This window comes from Phyllobates terribilis, unplaced genomic scaffold (genome assembly GCF_046119375.1).
Source record: "Phyllobates terribilis strain yellow unplaced genomic scaffold, ASM4611937v1 Scaffold_11__3_contigs__length_659146591, whole genome shotgun sequence".
Taxonomy (NCBI): Eukaryota; Metazoa; Chordata; class Amphibia; order Anura; family Dendrobatidae; genus Phyllobates; species Phyllobates terribilis.
Genome location: NW_027362771.1, coordinates 232,131,544 through 232,152,098, shown reverse-complemented (window position 1 = coordinate 232,152,098; position 20,555 = coordinate 232,131,544). Strand labels below are relative to the sequence as shown.

The window sequence follows — 20,555 nt, the reverse complement described above, 5'->3', positions numbered from 1 at the left end:
CGACACAGAGTAAATATGGAAGAAAAGGACACGGTGCTGTTATTTCTTTCACCCCTTTCCTAGCCCTCTAGTAATCAGATGGCTGCCATTTTTATGGATTTGCACAAGGTGAATCACAAATACAAAAATCTGATTATATAATGGAGAACTAGGGGATAAACAGCTTTTTCTGTGAAAATGCTGAATCAAATCACAGAAAACCAAGAGTTCTTCAAACACCTCAAGTACTTACAACTATTTAAAGACATTTTATTCTTTCACTGAACGTCCAAAAAATGAAGCAACTTTGATGAATCAGGGCCTAGGATTATTGCAAACAGTTTTTCTCAGAATTCTGACATAAAGCAGTTTGAAATGTTGTAAAACGTTGAGGCTTTTGGCGCTTTTATACCAGTTCTGCCAACTATTCGAATATTGAGTGGTGCATAGCTGGAAGGAGGCACAACCAAGTGCTCAACAAAATCCCCATAATTAATGCCACATAATTTATGGCTGATCATACCAGCTGAAGGATGAGCCAAATTCATTAAGATGTGCTCGTCTCTTAATGAATTTGGCACATCTTACACCACCTCCTGCGCTTCTTCCATGCTGCAGAGGTATGGCTGCTTCTGCTAGCAACCTGGGAAAAAGCAGAGTTCGGACCAGTGGAGGGACCACTTTTAATCTTCAAGAGCACACAGCTCCTAGTAGAAGGAGGAAACCGGGAGTGGTGCGCTCCTAAAGATGCATCAAAAAATACATAAAGAAAACAGTCAAATCTGCACCAAAAATGCATAAGAAAGGGGGAAAAAAAAGCAATAATTAGAGCAGACTCCTTTTGTGTATTCTGGTGAAGAAAGAACTGAAGCATTTTCGCACATTGAAAATTGAGCCTTCATTTTGACTGCAGAGGACCATCTTGGAAGGAGGGGAGTGACTAATTCAGGCATCCAGCAGATTATACATGTATCATACCATTTTGCTGGTCTACTAGCTTATTGATGTCAGGAAACAGAAATATTTCCCATGATTACAATATTGCCTCAATGCTTTAGTCCTTTGTGCTTCTGAAACTTCTATTCAGAGTGAAATGAAAATGCACAAAACAAAAGAATAACAGTAAATGATACATTACTTTGAAAGGTTCAAGATTTTTCCCGTAAAATTGGATAGTATTTGTTAGATCCATTGGGATAAATGAAGGATCTGGTTGGAAGAACTGTGGACAATCTTCTTCCTAAAAAAGATAAATGGATTACCAATAATCCTAAAAACAGAAGAAAGTGGTAATGTGAAAATAGGTAGAAATGTAGATGAAGAATATAATAAAATTTAAAAAAAAGCAAACCATTGCAATAATGTGTCAGTAACGCAAAACCTTTACCAAGCATGGCAGAAAATTACGAAAACATGCATAGAACAAGTGTGAAAAACGGATGCCTTATGCAACTATAAATGTAGTGCAACCACAGACATGGAGTCTTGAGGATGATTCATATGACCACTATGGTCTCGTGGCATAACTATCAGAGACAATCATATGGTTGTTATATTGTAACCACAGCAAAACAGAAATGAGAAAGATGCACTTTGTGCCCTATATGCAGTATTTGGCCACCCTAAATCTATAGATGCCTCTTACTAAGCTGTTTCAGCCACACACATTGTAAAAAGGTACATAAAGTCAAGCAGAAAAGCCATGCAGTCTCCATAGACAAACACTAGCTGCAGATGTGAGAAGTGATTGTCGTGTGAATAAGGCCTAAGGCTGTGTGCCCATGATGCGTTTTTTAATCGTTTCCGCAGCAGCAAAAACGCTGCAGAAACGCTTAAACGCATGGTAGAAGGCCTGCCATGTTCCCCAATGATAATCTGCATGTGCTGTGCACATGCTGCGGAAATTTCCACTGTGGATTATCATTGTGGAAAAAAACGCAGCACTGCCAATTATTTTGCGGAAGTGCTGTGTTTTTTCCACCATTGACGTGCATTGAAACACATGGATTACGCATCACTGCATATGTAGATGCGCATTCCACGCGTTTCAATGTGTGGATGGTACCCGGGTGTGGAGGACAGGAGACTCTCCTCCGGACCCGGGTACCATAGAACCTGTGAAAAAAAGAATAAAATAAAAAATAAATGTTATATTTACCTTCTGACGGCCCCCGCTGCGCTCGTCCTCCCATGCCAGCAGATCGCGGTGGACTGGAGGACCTGCGCTGACGTCATAGTCATGTGACGGCAGGTCCTTCAGTGTATCGCTATCTGCTGGCAGCCAGGACGGAGCGAAGCAAGACTCCGGGGGTCATCGGAAGGTAAGTATAAATTTATTTTTTTATTTTTAACCATTCTTTGGGGTCACACTATATAAATCCATGCCGTTTGCATGGATTTATATAGTGTGACCAAGTTGACAAGCACTTTCCAAGTGATGCTAAAATCGCTTGGAAAGCGCTTGTCAACCCTCATGCGGAAATGCAAGTGAAGAACGCTTCACATCCGCATGTCCCTGGCAGGAAAACACATGTACAATCTGCATGTACAATCCACATGCGTTTTTTCTGCCAGGGAGATGCAGAAACGCTCAGGAAAAATCCGGAGCATTTCTGCATCGTGGGCACATAGCCTAACACGGTTTTGGTAGGCATCAGAATCAAACTGACAAGATTCTACAACTTCATTGTGAAACATTATGAATCTTACCTGGCCGATTATTGAGGGCTCATTATTTGGAGTCATGTCCACACATTTATGACTCTTCACGTCCCATTGACATTGCCATTGTGTAGTTACGCAAGAAATGCATCTGGAGGTCAAGACACATTTAGCATTACTTATGTTCTAGAGTGGAGGCAAAGCAAACTCCAAGCTAAGTTATATAGAAACTACTTACGGCAAATTTTCTGAAAGATTCATTGACTCTTCACAGTTGTAGAACTGATAGGTATATTCGGCAAACAACACATTTTTGTTCGTCACAAACAGCTGAATATTAACATTAACATAATCTGTAGTGAACAGAAGTTTTAAAGAGGAATTACATTTTTTTCTATTTTGTTTCCAAATATATACAGTATATATACATATATTAATTTCTAACACTCACACACATTATATATATATATATATATATATATATATATATATATATATATACACACACATACACACACGTACACAGTACATTCCTCTACTGCACCAAGAAGGCAAAGTCGTGGAATTATGGAAATAACAGGACTCATAGACATGATACTAATATGCAAATGATGAAAGAATAGAAATTTTTTTTTCAAAAGATCTCGATTTATTCAGTAGCAAGTATGAGTGCTTGTGCAGAAATACCCTGATCCATTCTGTACTGCAAGTGAAATTGCACAATACATAGAACATCTAAGATGTCAAACAGTGTTCCCACAAGCCATCAGGTGGCGTTTGCATAACACTGGGATACCAGACAGATATCCATCTACAGGTGTTTCATTGACCTTAGGCTACCACTTTACAAAGGCTATCAGGGTTCAGCGCTAGATGGCAATGGCAGGTGGAATGGAGGTCTAGCTTTTCAGCGATGAGTTCTGCTTTTGCCTTGGATGCAATGAGAGCCGGAGAATGTTCTAGAGACCACATGGACAACGTGATACAGAGGCCTTCACGAGGGAATGTCACACCAGTCCTACTCCCAGGATTATGGTGTGGGGTGGTATAATGTACAGTAGCTGGACACCTCCAGGCTTCATTCCAGGTACAGTAACAGCTCGGTGTTCTATTAGTTTTGTAGTAAAACCAGTGGTTCAACCAGGCTATGAAGTGTCCAAGGAACAGTTTTTTTAACAACGTAAGGCGTACTATTTTCCCATCAAGCATATCTAGGATGCCACTGGTCAGCAATTGCAAAGGGAGATGCTTGCAGTCGATTTTGATGATTTGCGTTATCAAGTGCATGGAAAAACATTCCTAAGACAACTATTAATAGCATGCCAAGGTGTAGAAGTGTGTGTATTTCAGGGTGTGGCGCTCATAAGTCCATACTGAATAAATTGAGATATTCTAAAAGTTTTGTTTGCATTTCTTGATCATTTGCATATCAATAACACGTCTATCGATCTTGATTCCTATAGTCCCATGACTTTTCCCTTCGGTTGCAAATGTAACGTTGAGGAGTGTATATACATATGCACATGCTATTTTTCTATTTTCATCTCTTTTTATATACAAATGTGCATATAGAAATATATTCTGTTTAGATACACACATACACACACCATTTAGGCTGCTGTGGAAAATGCTGCAAATTGAGGATGCTTTACAAAACAAAAGTGCTAATAATTAATTTGTTTTTACCAATTAACAAAATGCAAAGTGAATGGACAAAAGATAACTACCAAATTTTGGGGGGAAATTGGGGTTCGTCTTATAGACCGAATGTAGCTTAGATCGTCTGCCGAGATCTCAATCGGCTCAGGTGCCGTCTCTGGTGGCCATTTTCCCATAGTCCACCGCATAGAGAACATGGAAGTGCGGGGGCTCCGGACTTTCACAAAATGTCGGCAAAGCCCCCGCACCGCCAAGGACCATCATACACCCCCTCTTACCACCCTGGGACACAGTGTCGCACCTCCAGACATCACCTCCTCCAAGAGCAGGACCCGCAGCATCGCCCGCAGTACCGCCTGACTCCTGTTGCCGAGCAGCCCCCTTTTCCAGATTGGGAAGGGACTCCCAGCATCACCCCACAGCATCGCACCTCTGAACACCTCCAGTGTCCCTGCTCCACCACCGCCGCCGCCCCTCACTGGTAAGCTAAATTCAGACTGTAAGACGGACCCCCATTTGACGCATTAAATTTTTTTCCCTCATCTTTCTTCTGAAAATTTGGGGTGCGTCTTATAGTCCGAAAAATACAGTATAAATCAAATCAATACAGTATTTGCTGTGACCACCATTTGCCTTTAAAAATGCTTAAAAACATCAATTCTTCTAGTTACAAAATGCTCACAGTTTTTGAAAGAACTTGGCAGAGAGGTTGTTCCCAACAACCTGTAGAACCACAGATTTTCTATGAATGTAGGCTTGTACAAATCCTTCTGTCTCTTTGTGTAATACCACACAGACTTGATGATGTTGAGATCAGATCACTGTGGGAGCCGTATCATCACTCTCAAGACTCCTTTGTTCTTCCTTACTCAGAAGATAGTTTTTAATGACAATGGATGTAAGTTTTGGGTAACTGTCTTGCTCCAGAATAAATTTGGAGCCAAATAGACACCTCCCTGATTGTATGGTATGATGGATAATTATCTGCTTGTATTACGCAGTATTGAAGACCACATTAATATTGACAAAATACCCAACTCTACTTGCTGAAATGCATCCCCAAAACACATAAGGATCTTCCACCATGCTTGACTTTTGCCTGCAGACACTCATTAGAAAAGACATAAAGAAAGGATAAACATATAAAAGGCAAAATACAAAGAAAGGACATCACATACAGAAGCTTGCGAAAGTGTTCACCCCTTGCAATTTTTCCGTGTTTTGCTACCTGGAATTTCACTTTTTTTTTTTTTTTTTTTTTGAGGGTTTGCATCAGTTCATGTAAAGAACATTCTTTTTATTGCAAAACAAACAACAAATAAGAAAAAAAAAAATAAACTTCAGTGTGTATAACTATTCACCCCCCTAAAGTCAGTACTACTAGAGTCTCTACTTGAAAACTCTGCAGCTCCTTCAGGGTTACCTTTGGTCTCTGTGCAGCTACCTCTATGATTAATGCCCTCCTTGCTCGGGCTGAGAGCTTTGGTGGGTGACCCTCTCTTGGCAGGTTTGTTGTGGTACCATGTTCCTTCCATTTGATAATAATAGATTTGATGGTGCTTCGGGAGATCATCAGAGACTGGGATATTTTTTTTCTTTATAACCTAACCCTGACTTGTACTTCTCAACAACTTTGTCCCTGACTTGTTGGAGATCTCCTTGGTCTTCATGGTGTTTGGTTAGTGGTGCCTTTTGTTTAATGGTATTGCAGCCTTTGTGGCCTTTCAGAATAGGTGTGTATATATTGACAGACCATGTGACACTTAGATTGCACACAGTTGGATTTCCTTTCACTAAGCATGTGCCCTATGAAGGTAACCGCTTACACCTGAAATTTTTAGGAACTTCATAGCAAAAGGGGTGAATACATATGTACATGCCAATTTTTATTTGTTTGATCCCATAAATGTAATTTATATATAGATGTTTCTCACTTCACCAACTTAAACTATTTAGTACTGATGCACCACACACAAATTGGATTACAAAAATATTTAAACATAGGTTGTAATGTAACAAAATAGGTAAAAAGTTAATAGGGTGAATACTTTTGCAAGCCACTGTATGTGAGGGGTATTCAATTAACTACCCCAGCATGCTCTGTCAGTGTTGAGAGAGCTTTTCTGTGCATGTTGAGACATGTCCTGACATTCAAGAGACACAGAAGATCAGTCTGATGAAAGCAATGGAAGTGATAGGATGGCAAGGGCAGTACAGTGCAGCTACATAAAGAAAGTGAGGGATTTAAAGCTTTTACCATGATTAAATTCATTACAAAAGAAGTAAAGAAGCCTAAAGAAATCCATGAAAGAATGATTGCTGTATACAGTAATGATGTACCTTCCTACTACCAAGTAAAGTTTTGGGCCAATGAGTTTAAATTGGGCAGGGAATCAATTAAAGATGACCCCTGTTCAGGGCGACCTGTCATAGCATCTTCACAGGAAATGTGCCATAAAGTAGAGGCCATGATTTTGGAAGATCGTTAGGTCAAAGTCAGTGTTACACCTCATTAATTATTTCAGTTGGCACTGTTTCAAGCATCATTCATGATGTTTTGATGATGTATAAAGGTCAGTTACCAGTGGGTGCCACAAATGTTAACGCCTGAGCTAAAAACATGTCGCCAGCAATTTAAGCAAGAGAATTTACACATGCTCAGAGAAAATCCAGGAGACTCCAGGAGGAGTTCCCGAATTATTACAGGTGATGAAACATGGGTCCACCACCATGATCCTTAGACCAAACAAGTGTCCATGCAATGGAAGCACAAGGAACCCAAAGAAATTTCATGCCCAGCAATCAGCTGTAAAGATCATTGCAACAGGTTTTTGGGCTACAGAAGGCATTTTATTACTAGAATTCATGTCACACAAGACATCAATCACTGGAGACAAGAATGCTTGAACAATGAAGGCATTACTCGAGGCAATCAAACAGAAACGTCCTGGGAAGTTGTCGACAAGTGTGTAGCTGCTTCACAACAATGCGCCAACAATGCACTAAGTATCCTTGGTCGACCACTACGTTCTTCAACGTTGCTTATTTCTTGGTGTACTCAACGCTGAGAAATGCAGGCAAATGCTTAGGCAAATGTCTAGGCTTGGGGATTCAAACTGGTGACCTTGCTCCGTGGATGGTTGTCTTGTCTGCTGAGCTATTGCCCTTTTCTTCCCTGTCCATATGCTGATGGTTCCTACTGCCTTTATTTTTCCTTTCTGGGTTTGCTCCTCTTCAGGTGTTTCCCATTGTCTCGTTTTGGTTGCCCTATCACATTTTGGGTTGAGCTATATATATTCTACCTTCACTAAACTTCCTGGTTATAGTTCTAAGTGGACTAGTGCTAAGGAGTTTCCAGCTCTTCAGTAAAGGGATATTCCCTGCTAGGCAAACACCGTTTGTGTTTCTGATGTGTGTTTGCTTTTCTGCTTTCATAGTAACTTTCCTTCCTTCTCACTTAGGTTGGTGGGAGATTATTCTTGTTTCATTTATTATTCTCCTTATTTCCCTCTCGTGCATGTGCCTTAAAGGGGTTTTCCCACAAACAAAAGTTCATTTTAAATCAATAGATCTTGGACTAATAATAAGTTCCACAATTGGATGTGTTTAAATAAAATGCTCCTGTGCTGAGATAATCTTATAAATGTGCCCCTGTACGGAACATGGTCTGATCATACCACAGCTCCTGGGCAGGGGAGGAAGCAAAAGACTATACAGACATTACAGCAGGGGGATCACAGCTGATTCTTTCTTTGAAGTAAAACATTGTTTAAAAACAGGCAGGGAAATGTTTTACCTCACAGAAAGAATCAGCTGTGATCCTGTGCTGTAATGTCTGTATACTCTTCTCCTTCCTCCCCTGCCCAGGAGCTGTGGTATGATCAGACCATGTTCCTTACACGGTCAGACACAGCCATTACACAGGGGCACATTTATAAGATTATATCAGCACAGGGACATTTTATATAAAAACATCCAATTGTGGAAGTTATTATTCCAAGATCAATTGATTAACCGGTTCCCGACCGCCCACTGTAGATAAACGTCGGCGCTTGCTGGGCTCTGTGCAGCGCCGACGTTTAAAAACGGTGGGTGGTCTCGCAGCGCTCAGGACCCCCAGGGTCCTGCAATTGCTGCGATTCCAGTGCAGAGCGTTAGCTCTGACAGGGAACATCATCGGGACCTGATTGGATCAGGTCCCAGTTATGTTAACCCTTTGCTGTCTTCTATATGCTGCGATCTATAGTGATCGCGGCATATAGGAGACAGCAGGAGGAGAGGGGGTCGTCTTACTTACCTCTCCGAAGACCTCCGTTTCTTTCCAGGACCTGGGGTTGCTATGGCAGCTGGAGGTCACATGACCGCCTCCAGCTCTGCCATATATGGTGTCCCGTCTGGCTCAGCCTGCAAGCTGAGCCAGACAGGAGACTCTTAACTGAAACAGGGAAGATCTCATGTAATGTAATGTAATATATGTCTATTACATTACATGAGATCAGTGATCAGAAAAATAAAAATTAATGTCCCATACAGGGACTAAGTAAAAATGTAAAAAAAAAAGTAAAAAAAAGGTTTTAAACTGTTAAAAAAAAAAATCACAAAATAAATAAAAATAAATAAATAAAATATTAAACCAATAAATCCGTATATTTTTACAAAACCAAAAAAAGAACACATATTTGGTATCGCCGCGTCCAAAACAACCCGAGCTATAAAACTGTCACACTAATTAACTCCTTCTGTGCACACCGTAATAAAAATAAATAAAAAACGGAGCAAAAAACTGTGCTTTTTCATCATATCGCCAAACAAAAAGTGGAAAAAAATGCGATCAAAAAGCAAAATAGAAATAAAAATGGTACCGCTGAAAACGTCATCTTGTTCCGCAAAAAACAAGCCGCCATACAGCTCCATCAGCTGAAAAATAAAAAAGTTATAGTGCTCAGAATAAAGCAATGCAAAAAAATATTTTTTTCTATAAATTTGTTTTATTGTGTAAAAGCGCCAAAACATAAAAAAAAAACCAGTAAGTGTAGTATCGCTGTAAACGTACTGACCCGAAGAATAACGCTGCCTGATCACTTTTACCACACGCAGAACGGCATAAAAAAAAACCTCAAAGAACAATTCCTGAATTGTTGGTTTTTGTTAATTTTACCTCCCAAAAAACGGAATAGAAAGCGATCAAAAAATGTCACGTACCCAAAAATGGTACCAATAAAAATGTCAACTCATCCCGCAAAAAACAAGCCATCACATGACTCTGTCGGCCGAAATATGGAAAAATTATAGCTCTCAAAATATGGTGATGCAAAAACTAGATTTTGCAAAAAAAAGCGTCTTTTAGTGTGTGACAGCTGTTAGTCATAAAAACCCAATATAAATCTGGTATCTCTGTAATCACACCGACCCGAACAATAAAGTAATCTCATCACTTATACCGCACGAGGAGTGGCGTAAAAAATAAATAAAACCAATTCTTCACCTGCTACTGATTTGTTTATTATGTCTCTGAAAGATCGCAGTAAGACTCTGCTCACATTTATCCTGCGCTCTGCGCTGAGCACTTTCACCAGAGTTTCCGTGTAAATCTCTGAAATACGTGATTCAGCCAGAACCCATGATGGAAGATTCCCTGTAATGAGGCAGATATAGGCCACTGTGGACGCCGTCTAGCCTGGGATCCCACGGTGTCATTTGTTTTAGGCGTGCATAAAAGTGCGGTTGGCCACAGTTTTGTGCACTTCTGAAAAATAGGACACCGCTAAACAGAGGCCAGACGGAGTCCAGAGTAACTCTGCTGCCTCATTACAGTGAATGGATCTCGCAGCGGTTTCATCTGAATTATATCACTTGGAAATTTAGATGGAAACCCCGATGTAAGTGCTCAGCCTAGAGCGCCGGATAAATGTTACATAAAATGTTCCCAATAAAAGCTTCAACTCAGTCCTCAAAAAAAGCTAGTCCCCACTCAGGTCTGTCATCTGTTAAAAATATAAGGGACTTCCAAGTTACTGGTAGCAGAAAGGCTCTGGAAAAGCGAAATGGCCCTTGCCCCCCAAAAGAAATTCAGAAAATTTTGTGCTCCCAAATCCAAATGCCTATTCTACAATAATTTGTTCTCCAATTGTCAAATAGCACTCCGTCCCCCCCAGATCTCGCCGTATGGCTGAGCGGTACGATATAGCCACATATGGGGTATTGCCACTTTTAGAAGAAATTGTGTGACACATTTCGGCACCATTTTTACCCATTGCCCTGTGTGAAAATGTAAAATCTGAGGGTAAAACATTTTTTTGTGGTAAAAATATAATTATGCTTTATTCACTGCTCAATGGTATAAATTTAAAAATTAAAAAATACTCACTACTTCCCTAGATGAATTCCTTGAAAGGTGTAGTTTACAAAATGGGGTCACTTGTGGGGGTTTCTGCTGTTTCGGCATGTCAGCGACTCTTCAAATGTGACATGGTGTCTGCCACCTATCCCAGCCAACATAGCGCTCCTTTCTCTTCCGAACCCTGCCGTACACCAAAGCAGTGGTTTTCCCCCACATATGGGGTATCGGCTTACTCAGCAGAAATTGCACAACAAATTTCATGGTGCAATTTATCCTGTTACCCTTATGATAATGCAAAATTCGGGAATGAAAAACATTTTTTGTGGGAAAAATGTGAAAATTTTATTTTTACAGCTCATTATTATAAACTTCTGTGAAGCACCTTGGGGTTCAAGGTGCTCACCACACATCTAGATAAGTTCCCTAAGGGGTCTAGTTTCCAAAATGGTGTCACTTGTGGGGGGTTTCCACTGTTTAGGCACTTCAGAAGCTCTTCAACCGCAACATGGCATCCGCTAATTATTCAGACAAATTTTACATTCAAAAAGTCAAATGGCGCTCCTTCCCTTTCAAACCCTGCCGTGTGCCCAAACAGTGGTTTGCCTCCACATATGGGGTATCAGCGTGTTCAGGAGAAATTGCACAACAAATTTCATGGTGCAATTTTTCCTATTACCCTTATGATAATGCAAAATTAAGGGATGAAAAACATTTTTGTGGGAAAAATGTGAAAATTTTATTTTTACAGCTCAATATTATAAACTTCTGTGAAGCACCTTGGGGTTCAAGGTGCTCACCACACATCTAGATAAGTTCCCTAAGGGGTCTAGTTTCCAAAATGGTGTCACTTGTGGGGGGTTTCCACTGTTTAGGCACTTCAGAAGCTCTCCAAACGCAACATGGCGTCCGCTAATTATTCAGACAAATTTTACATTCAAAAAGTCTAATGGCGCTCCTTCCCTTCCGAACCCTGCAGTGCACCCAAACAGTGGTTTTCCCTCACATATGGGGTATCAGCACGCTCAAGAGAAATTGCACAAAAAAATTTGAGGTCCATTTTTTCCTGTTACCCCTGTGAAAATAGAAAAAAATGGGTCTAAATTAACATTTTTGTGAAAAAAGTTAAATGTTAATTTTTTTCTTCCACATTCCAAAAATTCCTGTGAAGCACCTGAAGGGTTAATAAAGTTCTTGAATGTGGTTTTGAGCACCTTGAGGGGTGCAGTTTTTAGAATGGTGTCACTTTTTGGTATTTTCTGTCATAAAGACCCCTGAAAGTGACTTCAAATATGATGTGGTCCCTAAAAAAATGTTTTTGTAAATTTTGTTGGAAAAATGAGAAATCGCTGGTCAACTTTTAACCCTTATAGCTCCCTAACAAAAAAAAATTTTGGTTCCAAAATTGTGCTGATGTAAAGTAGACATGTGGGAAATGTTATTTATTAACTATTTTGTGTGACATATCTCTCTGATTTAAGGGCATGAAAATTCAAAATTAGAAAATTGCAAAATTTTCGCCAAATTTCTGATTTTTTCACAAATAAACGCAAGTTATATTGAAGAAATTTTACCACTATCATGAAGTACAATATGTCACGAAAAAACAATCTCAGAATCAGGGGAATACGTTGAAGCGTTCCAGAGTAATTACTTCATAAAGTGACAGTGGTCAGAATTGAAAAAATTGGCCCGGTCACGAAGGCAAAAACAGGCTCTGGTGCGAAGTGGTTAATTAAGGCGGCATTTTCCGAGACCCGTAGCGTCTCCATTCTTCGGGATCTGGGGCCGGGTGAGGGCTTATTTTTTGCGCGCCGAGCTGAAGTCTTTATTGATACCAATGTTGGTATAAATCCGATGTTTTGATCGCCCGTTATTGCATTTTACTGCAATGTTGCGGCGACCAAAAAACTTAATTTTGGCGTTTGGAATTTTTTTCTCACTGCGCCATTTACCGATTGGATTAATTCTTTTTTTATATTGATAGATCGGGCGATTCTGAACGCGGCGATACCAAATATGTGTTGTTTTTTTTTTATTTTGAATGGGGCAAAAGGGGGGTGATTTAAACTTTTATATTTTTTCTATATTTTTAAAAACATTTTTTTACACTTTCTGCATGCTTCAATAGTCTCCATAGGAGACTAGAATCAGCAGTTTTCAGATTGCTTCTACTGCATACAGGCAACGAGCAGATCGCCTGTATGCAGTAGAAATGCTCATGTGCTATGAGCGCCGACCACTAGGTGGCGCTCATAGCTATCTTTACATGACAACCACAGGGGTCTGCTGCAGACCCCGGGTTGTCATGCCCACTCATCAGTGACCCTCGATCACGTGACGGGGTCACTGATGGGCGGGGTACGTGACGCGAATACGGTTTGTGCAAGTTAAATGCTGTTGTCAGAGATTGACAGCGTCATTTAACTGGTTAACAGCCGCGGGTGGATCGGGATTCCAACCTGCGGCTGTTGCGGCCACATGGCAGCTATAAGAATCAACTGACATGTGCCGGTTCAGTGTGGGCTCACCCCCGCTGAACCGGCCTTTCCGACGTGGTGCATACTATTACTGAGCAGGTCTGAAAGGGGTTAAGTTTCCTCTCCCTGGGTCCTTGTATCTCTCTACACACATCGGCCTCCCATCTAGTTCCTCCTCAGGAGGTACCAGAAACCACTTGATGGACTTTTAGGGAGCCAGGTTCGAGATGGTGTTTTTTATTTTATTTGTGCAACTAGAGATAGTCTAGTGGGGTATGGGTGCGGCTTCTCTGTGTTGGCTTTATTATTCCCGTTACTGGTATTATGAGCGAGTTACATGCATAACAGTAATCATGTAATACCACCAAGGAGACATCTGATTGGCTCCAAATGTATTCTTCAACAGGCAGCAACGCCAAACATATAGCCAATGGCAATAAAAATTATCATCAGCGTGAAGAACAAAAAGCCTCAGAGTCTGTGTGGGTTTTGCGTTAAGAGACAGAAAAATTTGCACACGCCTACAATCCCAAAAGATATGTGGTTCGTTCTCTGCAATGTTTGGAACAACCTCCCTACAGAGTTCCTTCACAAATTGTGAGCAAGAGTACCTAGAAAGTAGTCACAGCATATATTGATTTCATTTACATTTCTTTGTTGTGCATTCATTTCACTTTTCTAATTGATAAAAATCATATATTAAACACTTCTATTTTTTTAAAGTATTCTTACGTACATTTTTCCCAAATCTGCCTAAAATGTTTGCACAGTACTGTATATATTATATTTTCATTTTACTTACCGAGCCCAGGCACAGTAGCAGGAATATTAAGAGGGTGAGGACAAGAAAAAGATCCATCACTTTCCAAAAAGGCTGGGCGTATGTAACCTCCAAAGTTGCAAGTCAATTGGTCATCTTCATGCAATGATATAGATGGTGTCACACTTAACATAACCTGTAACAGCAAAAGTAATTTGGTGAACCAAAGAGACTTCAAAACCCTAATAACACATTTGTATTTAAACTCCTCCAAAACGGGTCAACCACGGTATCTTAATTTTATCGCATGCTGGGGGACATGATTTTATGGCACTTACTAACAGATCAGAATTACATGTTCTCCTTCCTTACAAACAGTACATGGCTCATGGCTTGCTAGTGAAGGGGAACATGGTCAGACAAGTCCATCAGCCTCTTCCAATTTAAAAACAGCTTTCCCACATGCAGATTTTTGTTACTTGGAGGAGGCTGATGGACAGGTCTGATCATATGCTCCTCAATCGTAAGACATTTTATGGACAGGAGAGATGTGCAGTCTGGGAGGAGAGCTGCACTAAAACAGGCAGCACCAACTCTGTAATAATTAAATACTAATACATTTATTAATATGAAAATAAAGTGGCCAACCCCTTTAGATAACCAACATCCACTCTAAATGGAGAAACATAAAATGATAAACATATTGGAAATAACTATGCTATTACTTATAGTAATAAAATATGCATCCATTAACTATTCTCCCAAGGCGAAGGAAAAAACGTATGCTTCACAGGTAGAGGACACAGGGGTAAGCAGTTCTCAGCCTTTTATCGAACGTTATTAATGCATTTTATGTAATGGGACATAATTATCCTACGCATTAGGAGAATAATCTGACCAAGGACATCTCCCTGCAGTTTGCATGTTCGTGTGTGGGTTTTCTGTGTGTACTCTCCCACACACTTAAGACACTACTAACTACTTTCTGTACAAGTGCACAAGGGAATTACACTGAGACAAGACATGTTGGGAAGAAGGACTGACAATTTCCATAAAGCACTGCAGAATTAATTCATAATGTACCATAGCTGTAGAAAAAGACATGGACGCACATCCAAAACTTACATAAATGATGTAATGCGGCGTACATACGACACATGAGTCGGACCAGCACTCCTCCCATTGGCCCAGGCGTTTTTAGTTAGCAGTGAGGCTCCACCTGAGAGCATGTGGAAGATGAGGTTTTAGCTCCTTTCACTTGGTATTGGCATTGTGTGGCTGCCATTGCTGCTGTGCCTGTGGGGTGACGTGGCCTTGAGTCATGGGGACTCAGCCTCACAGGTCGCTTAGTTGCGGTAGTGGTTGGCATACAGCGCCACGCCTTTACAGTCAGGGACCCACAGAGATTCCCCATGACGTGGCAGTGGGCTTCATATAATCTGATCAGTATATTAAACTAAGAACCTCATGTTCAGTTTTGTAAATTTCTGCTCAGCCGCAATAGATCAATGTATACGTTTTTTGGATGTGCAGTCCATGTCTTTCTACAGCTATGATTAATTCACAATATATAAGCAATAGGCAAGAAAATACTAATTTAAATTATAATTTGTCTGTTATATAGTTTAAGAAAGAGCGTTGCCCCCCAGAAGACCTATGTCATACAGGTCTGTATGAGAGGTAATTACTTACATCACTAAGATGTCTAACACTCATATTACTTGGCTGTGCACTTTCAATCTTCAAGCAGACACCATCAGGACTCCATAGCCAGTGATTTGGCTCTTTGGCCCGACCACAATGCTCTTTTAAGGTGCATCTAAAAATGATAGCGAAATAAAACTAATAAGTGGAAATGATTAATTAAGTGAAGAGATGTGAAGGGTAAAACAGGCGGATCATTTCTGATATGGCGAGAAATGTTTTATAATGTATGACATACAACTGGAAGCAGTGTTTGGCTGTGACTGCTGAAATATCTGGCAATGGGAGGACATGGCTAGGCGTAAACGTGAGAAACTCTATATGCTTTGCGTCTGACTGGGGTAATGTACTATTACATGTGCCCACACAAATAAATAGACACTGTAGTCACCAGAGGGAGACCCAATTTATGGAGTTTGCATGTTCAATCATTGCATATAGACAATGGTGGTCAGAGATGGAATGACGTAATTGATGGGCATTCCCATAATTACAATTTATCCACCAATAAACCCCCGTTCTTGTGATTGCTAGTGGTCTACTGGTGTGATCAGAATCCCAACATCTGTAGTCTGTGTGTCCATTATAATGTGAAGGATTGGAGTGTGTACGCTCTGTAGATCTACATATACAGAATAGGAACATGTCTGGTTTCTATTAAATGAATAAAGAGCACTGTCTGGACTGTACATAAGATGCAGTCATTTAGTAAAGCTTTTACCACTGCCAGATTACAGTGGCTGCTGTGGTTTAGGTTATACAGTGACACACAAATCATCTCATACATTGTAAGCTTGCGAGCAGGGCCCTCACTCCTCCTGGTATCTGTTGATTTATGTGATTATTGTTATTCTGTAAAGTCTTTTATTGTCTGTACAAGTCCCCTCTAAAATGTAAAGTGCTGTGGAGTATGTTGGCGCTATAGAAATAAAAGTTATTATTATTATCCTCACTTACTTTCCATCTATCACGCACCACCCACAGTAAGGATCCTTTGCCTGAGTACACTCATTGCAGCTCAGATACCGCTCACAGTCCTGAACGGGAACACGATGCACCTATATACACAGGATGTAAAGTTTACAATGCTTTACAGATGAGACATTACCATCATTATTACATTGGAGAAATACCTCAAAATCTGTACAAGGTCCAAAAAAACCAACATGTTACACCACTTCCTATTACACATGTGGTAGGATAAACTTACATTCAGAGAATATTGGGAACGACACTGCGGGAGATGACCCTACTTTTATAGGGGGTGTCCCCACTCAAGAAAGGAGCTCTGAAATTTCCTGTCACAATGGAGCTTGCAAGCCACTGCTCCAATCATTGTCTATGGGAATGCCGGAGATAGCCGAGTGATGTATTCAGCCATCTCTGACTAGCCTACAGATGGAGCATTTCTGAACCCTGTTCGCAGGATCAGTGGTGGTCTTGGAGCTTGGATCTCCAATAATCTGCAACATCACTTTAAATGAGTAAGTGATAGCTTCAAAGAGCTTGACCCAATTCGACAAGCTAATAATACTAAAATACAGTGAAATTATGATTTCCATATACAGTCGTACAGTTTTGAGACAGACAAATTTTGTTTTCCCATCTGTTGCTTCAGTGTTTTTAGGTCTTGTGGTCAGGTGTTTCTATGGTTACTTAACTACAGTTATAAGCATTTCATAACTTTTTAATCTTTTATTGACAAGTTCTTCAGGTTTATACAAAGACTCAATATTTCTAGTGTTGACTCTTATTTTTTCACAATATACAGTACCTAGCATGCTGAATATCAGCTTCTGAGCCAAATCCTGACTGATGGCAACCCTTTCTTGTCAAATCAGTGCTTGGTGTTTATCACAATTTATTTATTTCTGTTAGTCCACTAGCTTTTTGAAGCTTGATCTGATATTCTCAGTGGGATTGAGACCTGATGAGTTTACTGGCCTTGGACTTAAAACTTCATCGTTTTGTTCACCGAGCCGGTTATCACTTTTACCTTATAACATGGTGTTCTATCATGCTGTAAAAGAACAGTTCACCACAACATTGCTCCTGGATGGTTAGGAGAAGCTGCTCTTGGAGGATGATACTGTTCTTCAGCATTTGGTGATGAATAGTGATGAGCGAGCATGCTCGCCACTGCTCGGTACTCGCCCGAGCATCTCAGTACTCGAGAAGCTCGGAGCTCGCCAAGTACTTTCGAGATGCTCGGGCAGGAGCTCGGGTACCTGTCCTGCATATCTGGCACTATTTACAGCACCAATCATGCAGGGATTGTCTGCCACTCACTCTAATGTCACAGCCATGGTGGTTGTGGCATTACAGTGATTGCCCAAATTGATGGGAACAGTGCCAACAGTGAAACATGAAAAGCCGGCAATTCAGCAGCGGCATACACCAGTACCCGACAATTTAGAACAGAAAGAAAAGAGCATCACACATAGATTAGATACATAGAAACATGTCAGTCACATACAGTACAGACCAAAAGTTTGGACACACCTTCTCATTTAAAGATTTTTCTGTATTTTCATGACTATGAAAATTGTACATTCACACTGAAGGCATCAAAACTATGAATTAACACATGTGGAATTATATACTTAACAAAAAAGTGTGAAACAACTGAAAATATGTCTTATATTCTAGGTTCTTCAAAGTAGCAACCGTTTGCTTTGATGACTGCTTTACACACTCTTGGCATTCTCTTGATGAGCTTCAAGAGGTAGTCACCAGAAATGGTCTTCCAACAATCTTGAAGGAGTTCCCAGAGATGCTTAGCACTTGTTGGCCCTTTTGCCTTCACTATGCGGTCCAGCTCACCCCAAACCATCTCGATTGGGTTCAGGTCTGGTGACTGTGGAGGCCAGGTCATTTGGCGTAGCACCCCATCACTCTCCCTCTTGTTCAGATAGCCCTTACACAGCCTGGAGGTGTGTTTGGGGTCATTGTCCTGTTGAAAAATAAATGATGGTCCAACTAAATGCAAACCGGATGGAATAGCATGCTGCTGCAAGATGCTGTGGTAGCCATGCTGGTTCAGTGTGCCTTTAATTTTGAATAAATCCCCAAATGTGTCACCAGCAAAGCACCCCCACACCATCACACCTCCTCCTCCATGCTTCACGGTGGGAACCTGACATGTAGAGTCCATCCGTTCACCTTTTCTGCGTCGCACAAAGACTCGGTGGTTGGAACCAAAGATCTCAAATTTGGACTCATCAGACCAAAGCACAGATTTCCACTGGTCTAATGTCCATTCCTTGTGTTCTTTAGCCCAAACAAGTCTCTTCTGATTGTTGCCTGTCCTTAGCAGTGGTTTCCTAGCAGCTATTTTACCATGAAGGCCTGCTGCACAAAGTCTCCTCTTAACAGTTGTTGAAGAGATGTGTCTGCTGCTAGAACTCTGTGTGGCATTGACCTGGTCACTAATCTGAGCTGCTGTTAACCTGCGATTTCTGAGGCTGGTGACTCGGATAAACTTATCCTCAGAAGCAGAGGTGACTCTTGGTCTTCCTTTCCTCGGGAAGTCCTCATGTGAGCCAGTTTCTTTGTAGCGCTTGATGGTTTTTGCAACTGCACTTGGGGACACTTTCAAAGTTTGCCCAATTTTTCGAACTGACTGACCTTCATTTCTTAAAGTAATGATGGCCACTCATTTTTCTTTACTTAGCTGCTTTTTTCTTATCATAATACAAATTCTAACAGTCTATTCAGTAGGACTATCAGCTGCGTATCCACCTGACTTTTGCACAACACAACTGATGGGCCCAACCCCATTTATAAGGCAAGAAATCCCACTTATTAAACCTGACAGGGCACACCTGTGAAGGGAAAACTATTTCCGGTGACTACCTCTTGAAGCTCATCAAAAGAATGCCAAGAGTGTGCAAAGCAGTCATCAAAGCAAAAGGTGGCTACTTTGAAGAACCTAGAATATAAGACATATTTTCAGTTGTTTCACACTTTTTTGTTAAGTATATAATTCCACATGTGTTAATTCATAGTTTTGATGCCTTCAGTATGAATGTACAATTTTCAAAGTCATGAAAATACAGAAAAATCTTTAAATGAGAAGGTGTGTCCAAACTTTTGGTCTGTACTGTATATAATAAGTACAGTGATTGTGTTGGTTACTGTACTTGTCATTTAGTGTTAAAATAAAGGATTTATTAAAAAAAAAAAAATTGGCGTGGGGTTCCCCGTAATTTTAGTCTCTAGCGGAGGTTAAGCAGACGGTTGGAGCAGATGTTTGAAGCCTGGGAAGGGGGTAATACCCACGGAGCTTCCCAGACTTCTAATATCAGCCCCCAGCTGAATACCTAGCCTTTACTAGCTATTAAAATGGGGGATCCCCCAAAAAAATGACGTGGGGCCCCCCTATTTTAATAGCTAGCAAAGGCTAGGCAGACAGCTGGGGGCTGATATTAATAGCCCAGGAAGGATGCCATGAATATTGGCCCCCTCCCAGGCTAGAAACACCAGCAGTTAGCCGCCCCAGAAATGGCGCATCCATAGGATGCGCCAATTCTGGCACTTAGCCTCGATCTTCCCACTGCCCTGTAGCGGTGGCAGTGGGGTAATAGGGCTGGGGTTGATGTCAGCTTATAATGCCAGCTGACATCAAGCCCAGGTTAGTAATGGAGAGGCGCTTGAGCAGGAGAATTCTCCCACGTTGGGATGGCATTGAGATGACAGGCTGGATGGCAGCTGAGCGCTGCCATCCAGCTTTTCATCCTTCAGAGACACTGCAGAGTGCAAGCATGCCTTTTCTATGTAGTGTCTCTGAAGGATGACAAGCTGGATGGCAGCGCTTAGCTGCGATCCAGCCTGTCATCAGAATGCCATCCCAGCGTGGGAGAATTCTCCTGCTCAAGCGCTGAGCGCAGGAGAATTCTCCCACGCTGGGATGGCATTGAGATGGCAGGCTGGATCGCAGCTGAACGCTGCCATCCAGCTTGTCATCCTTCAGAGA

At 41.0% G+C, this 20,555-nt stretch overlaps 1 protein-coding gene across 10 annotated transcripts in view; it reads right to left on the bottom strand.

Annotated features, from left to right (window-relative positions):
- PLXNB2 (plexin B2) overlaps positions 1–20,555 on the bottom strand; it is a 279,450-nt gene that overhangs the window by 61,684 nt on the left and 197,211 nt on the right. For all 10 annotated transcript variants that reach the window (XM_073652094.1, XM_073652090.1, XM_073652092.1 and 7 more), the window contains 6 exons: positions 16,538–16,638; positions 15,569–15,695; positions 13,919–14,072; positions 2,879–2,993; positions 2,689–2,791; positions 1,118–1,219 (listed from right to left, as the gene is read on the bottom strand). In XM_073652094.1, coding sequence (XP_073508195.1) covers positions 1,118–1,219; positions 2,689–2,791; positions 2,879–2,993; positions 13,919–14,072; positions 15,569–15,695; positions 16,538–16,638 — 702 coding nt within the window. The remainder of the gene's footprint in view (positions 1–1,117; positions 1,220–2,688; positions 2,792–2,878; positions 2,994–13,918; positions 14,073–15,568; positions 15,696–16,537; positions 16,639–20,555) is intronic.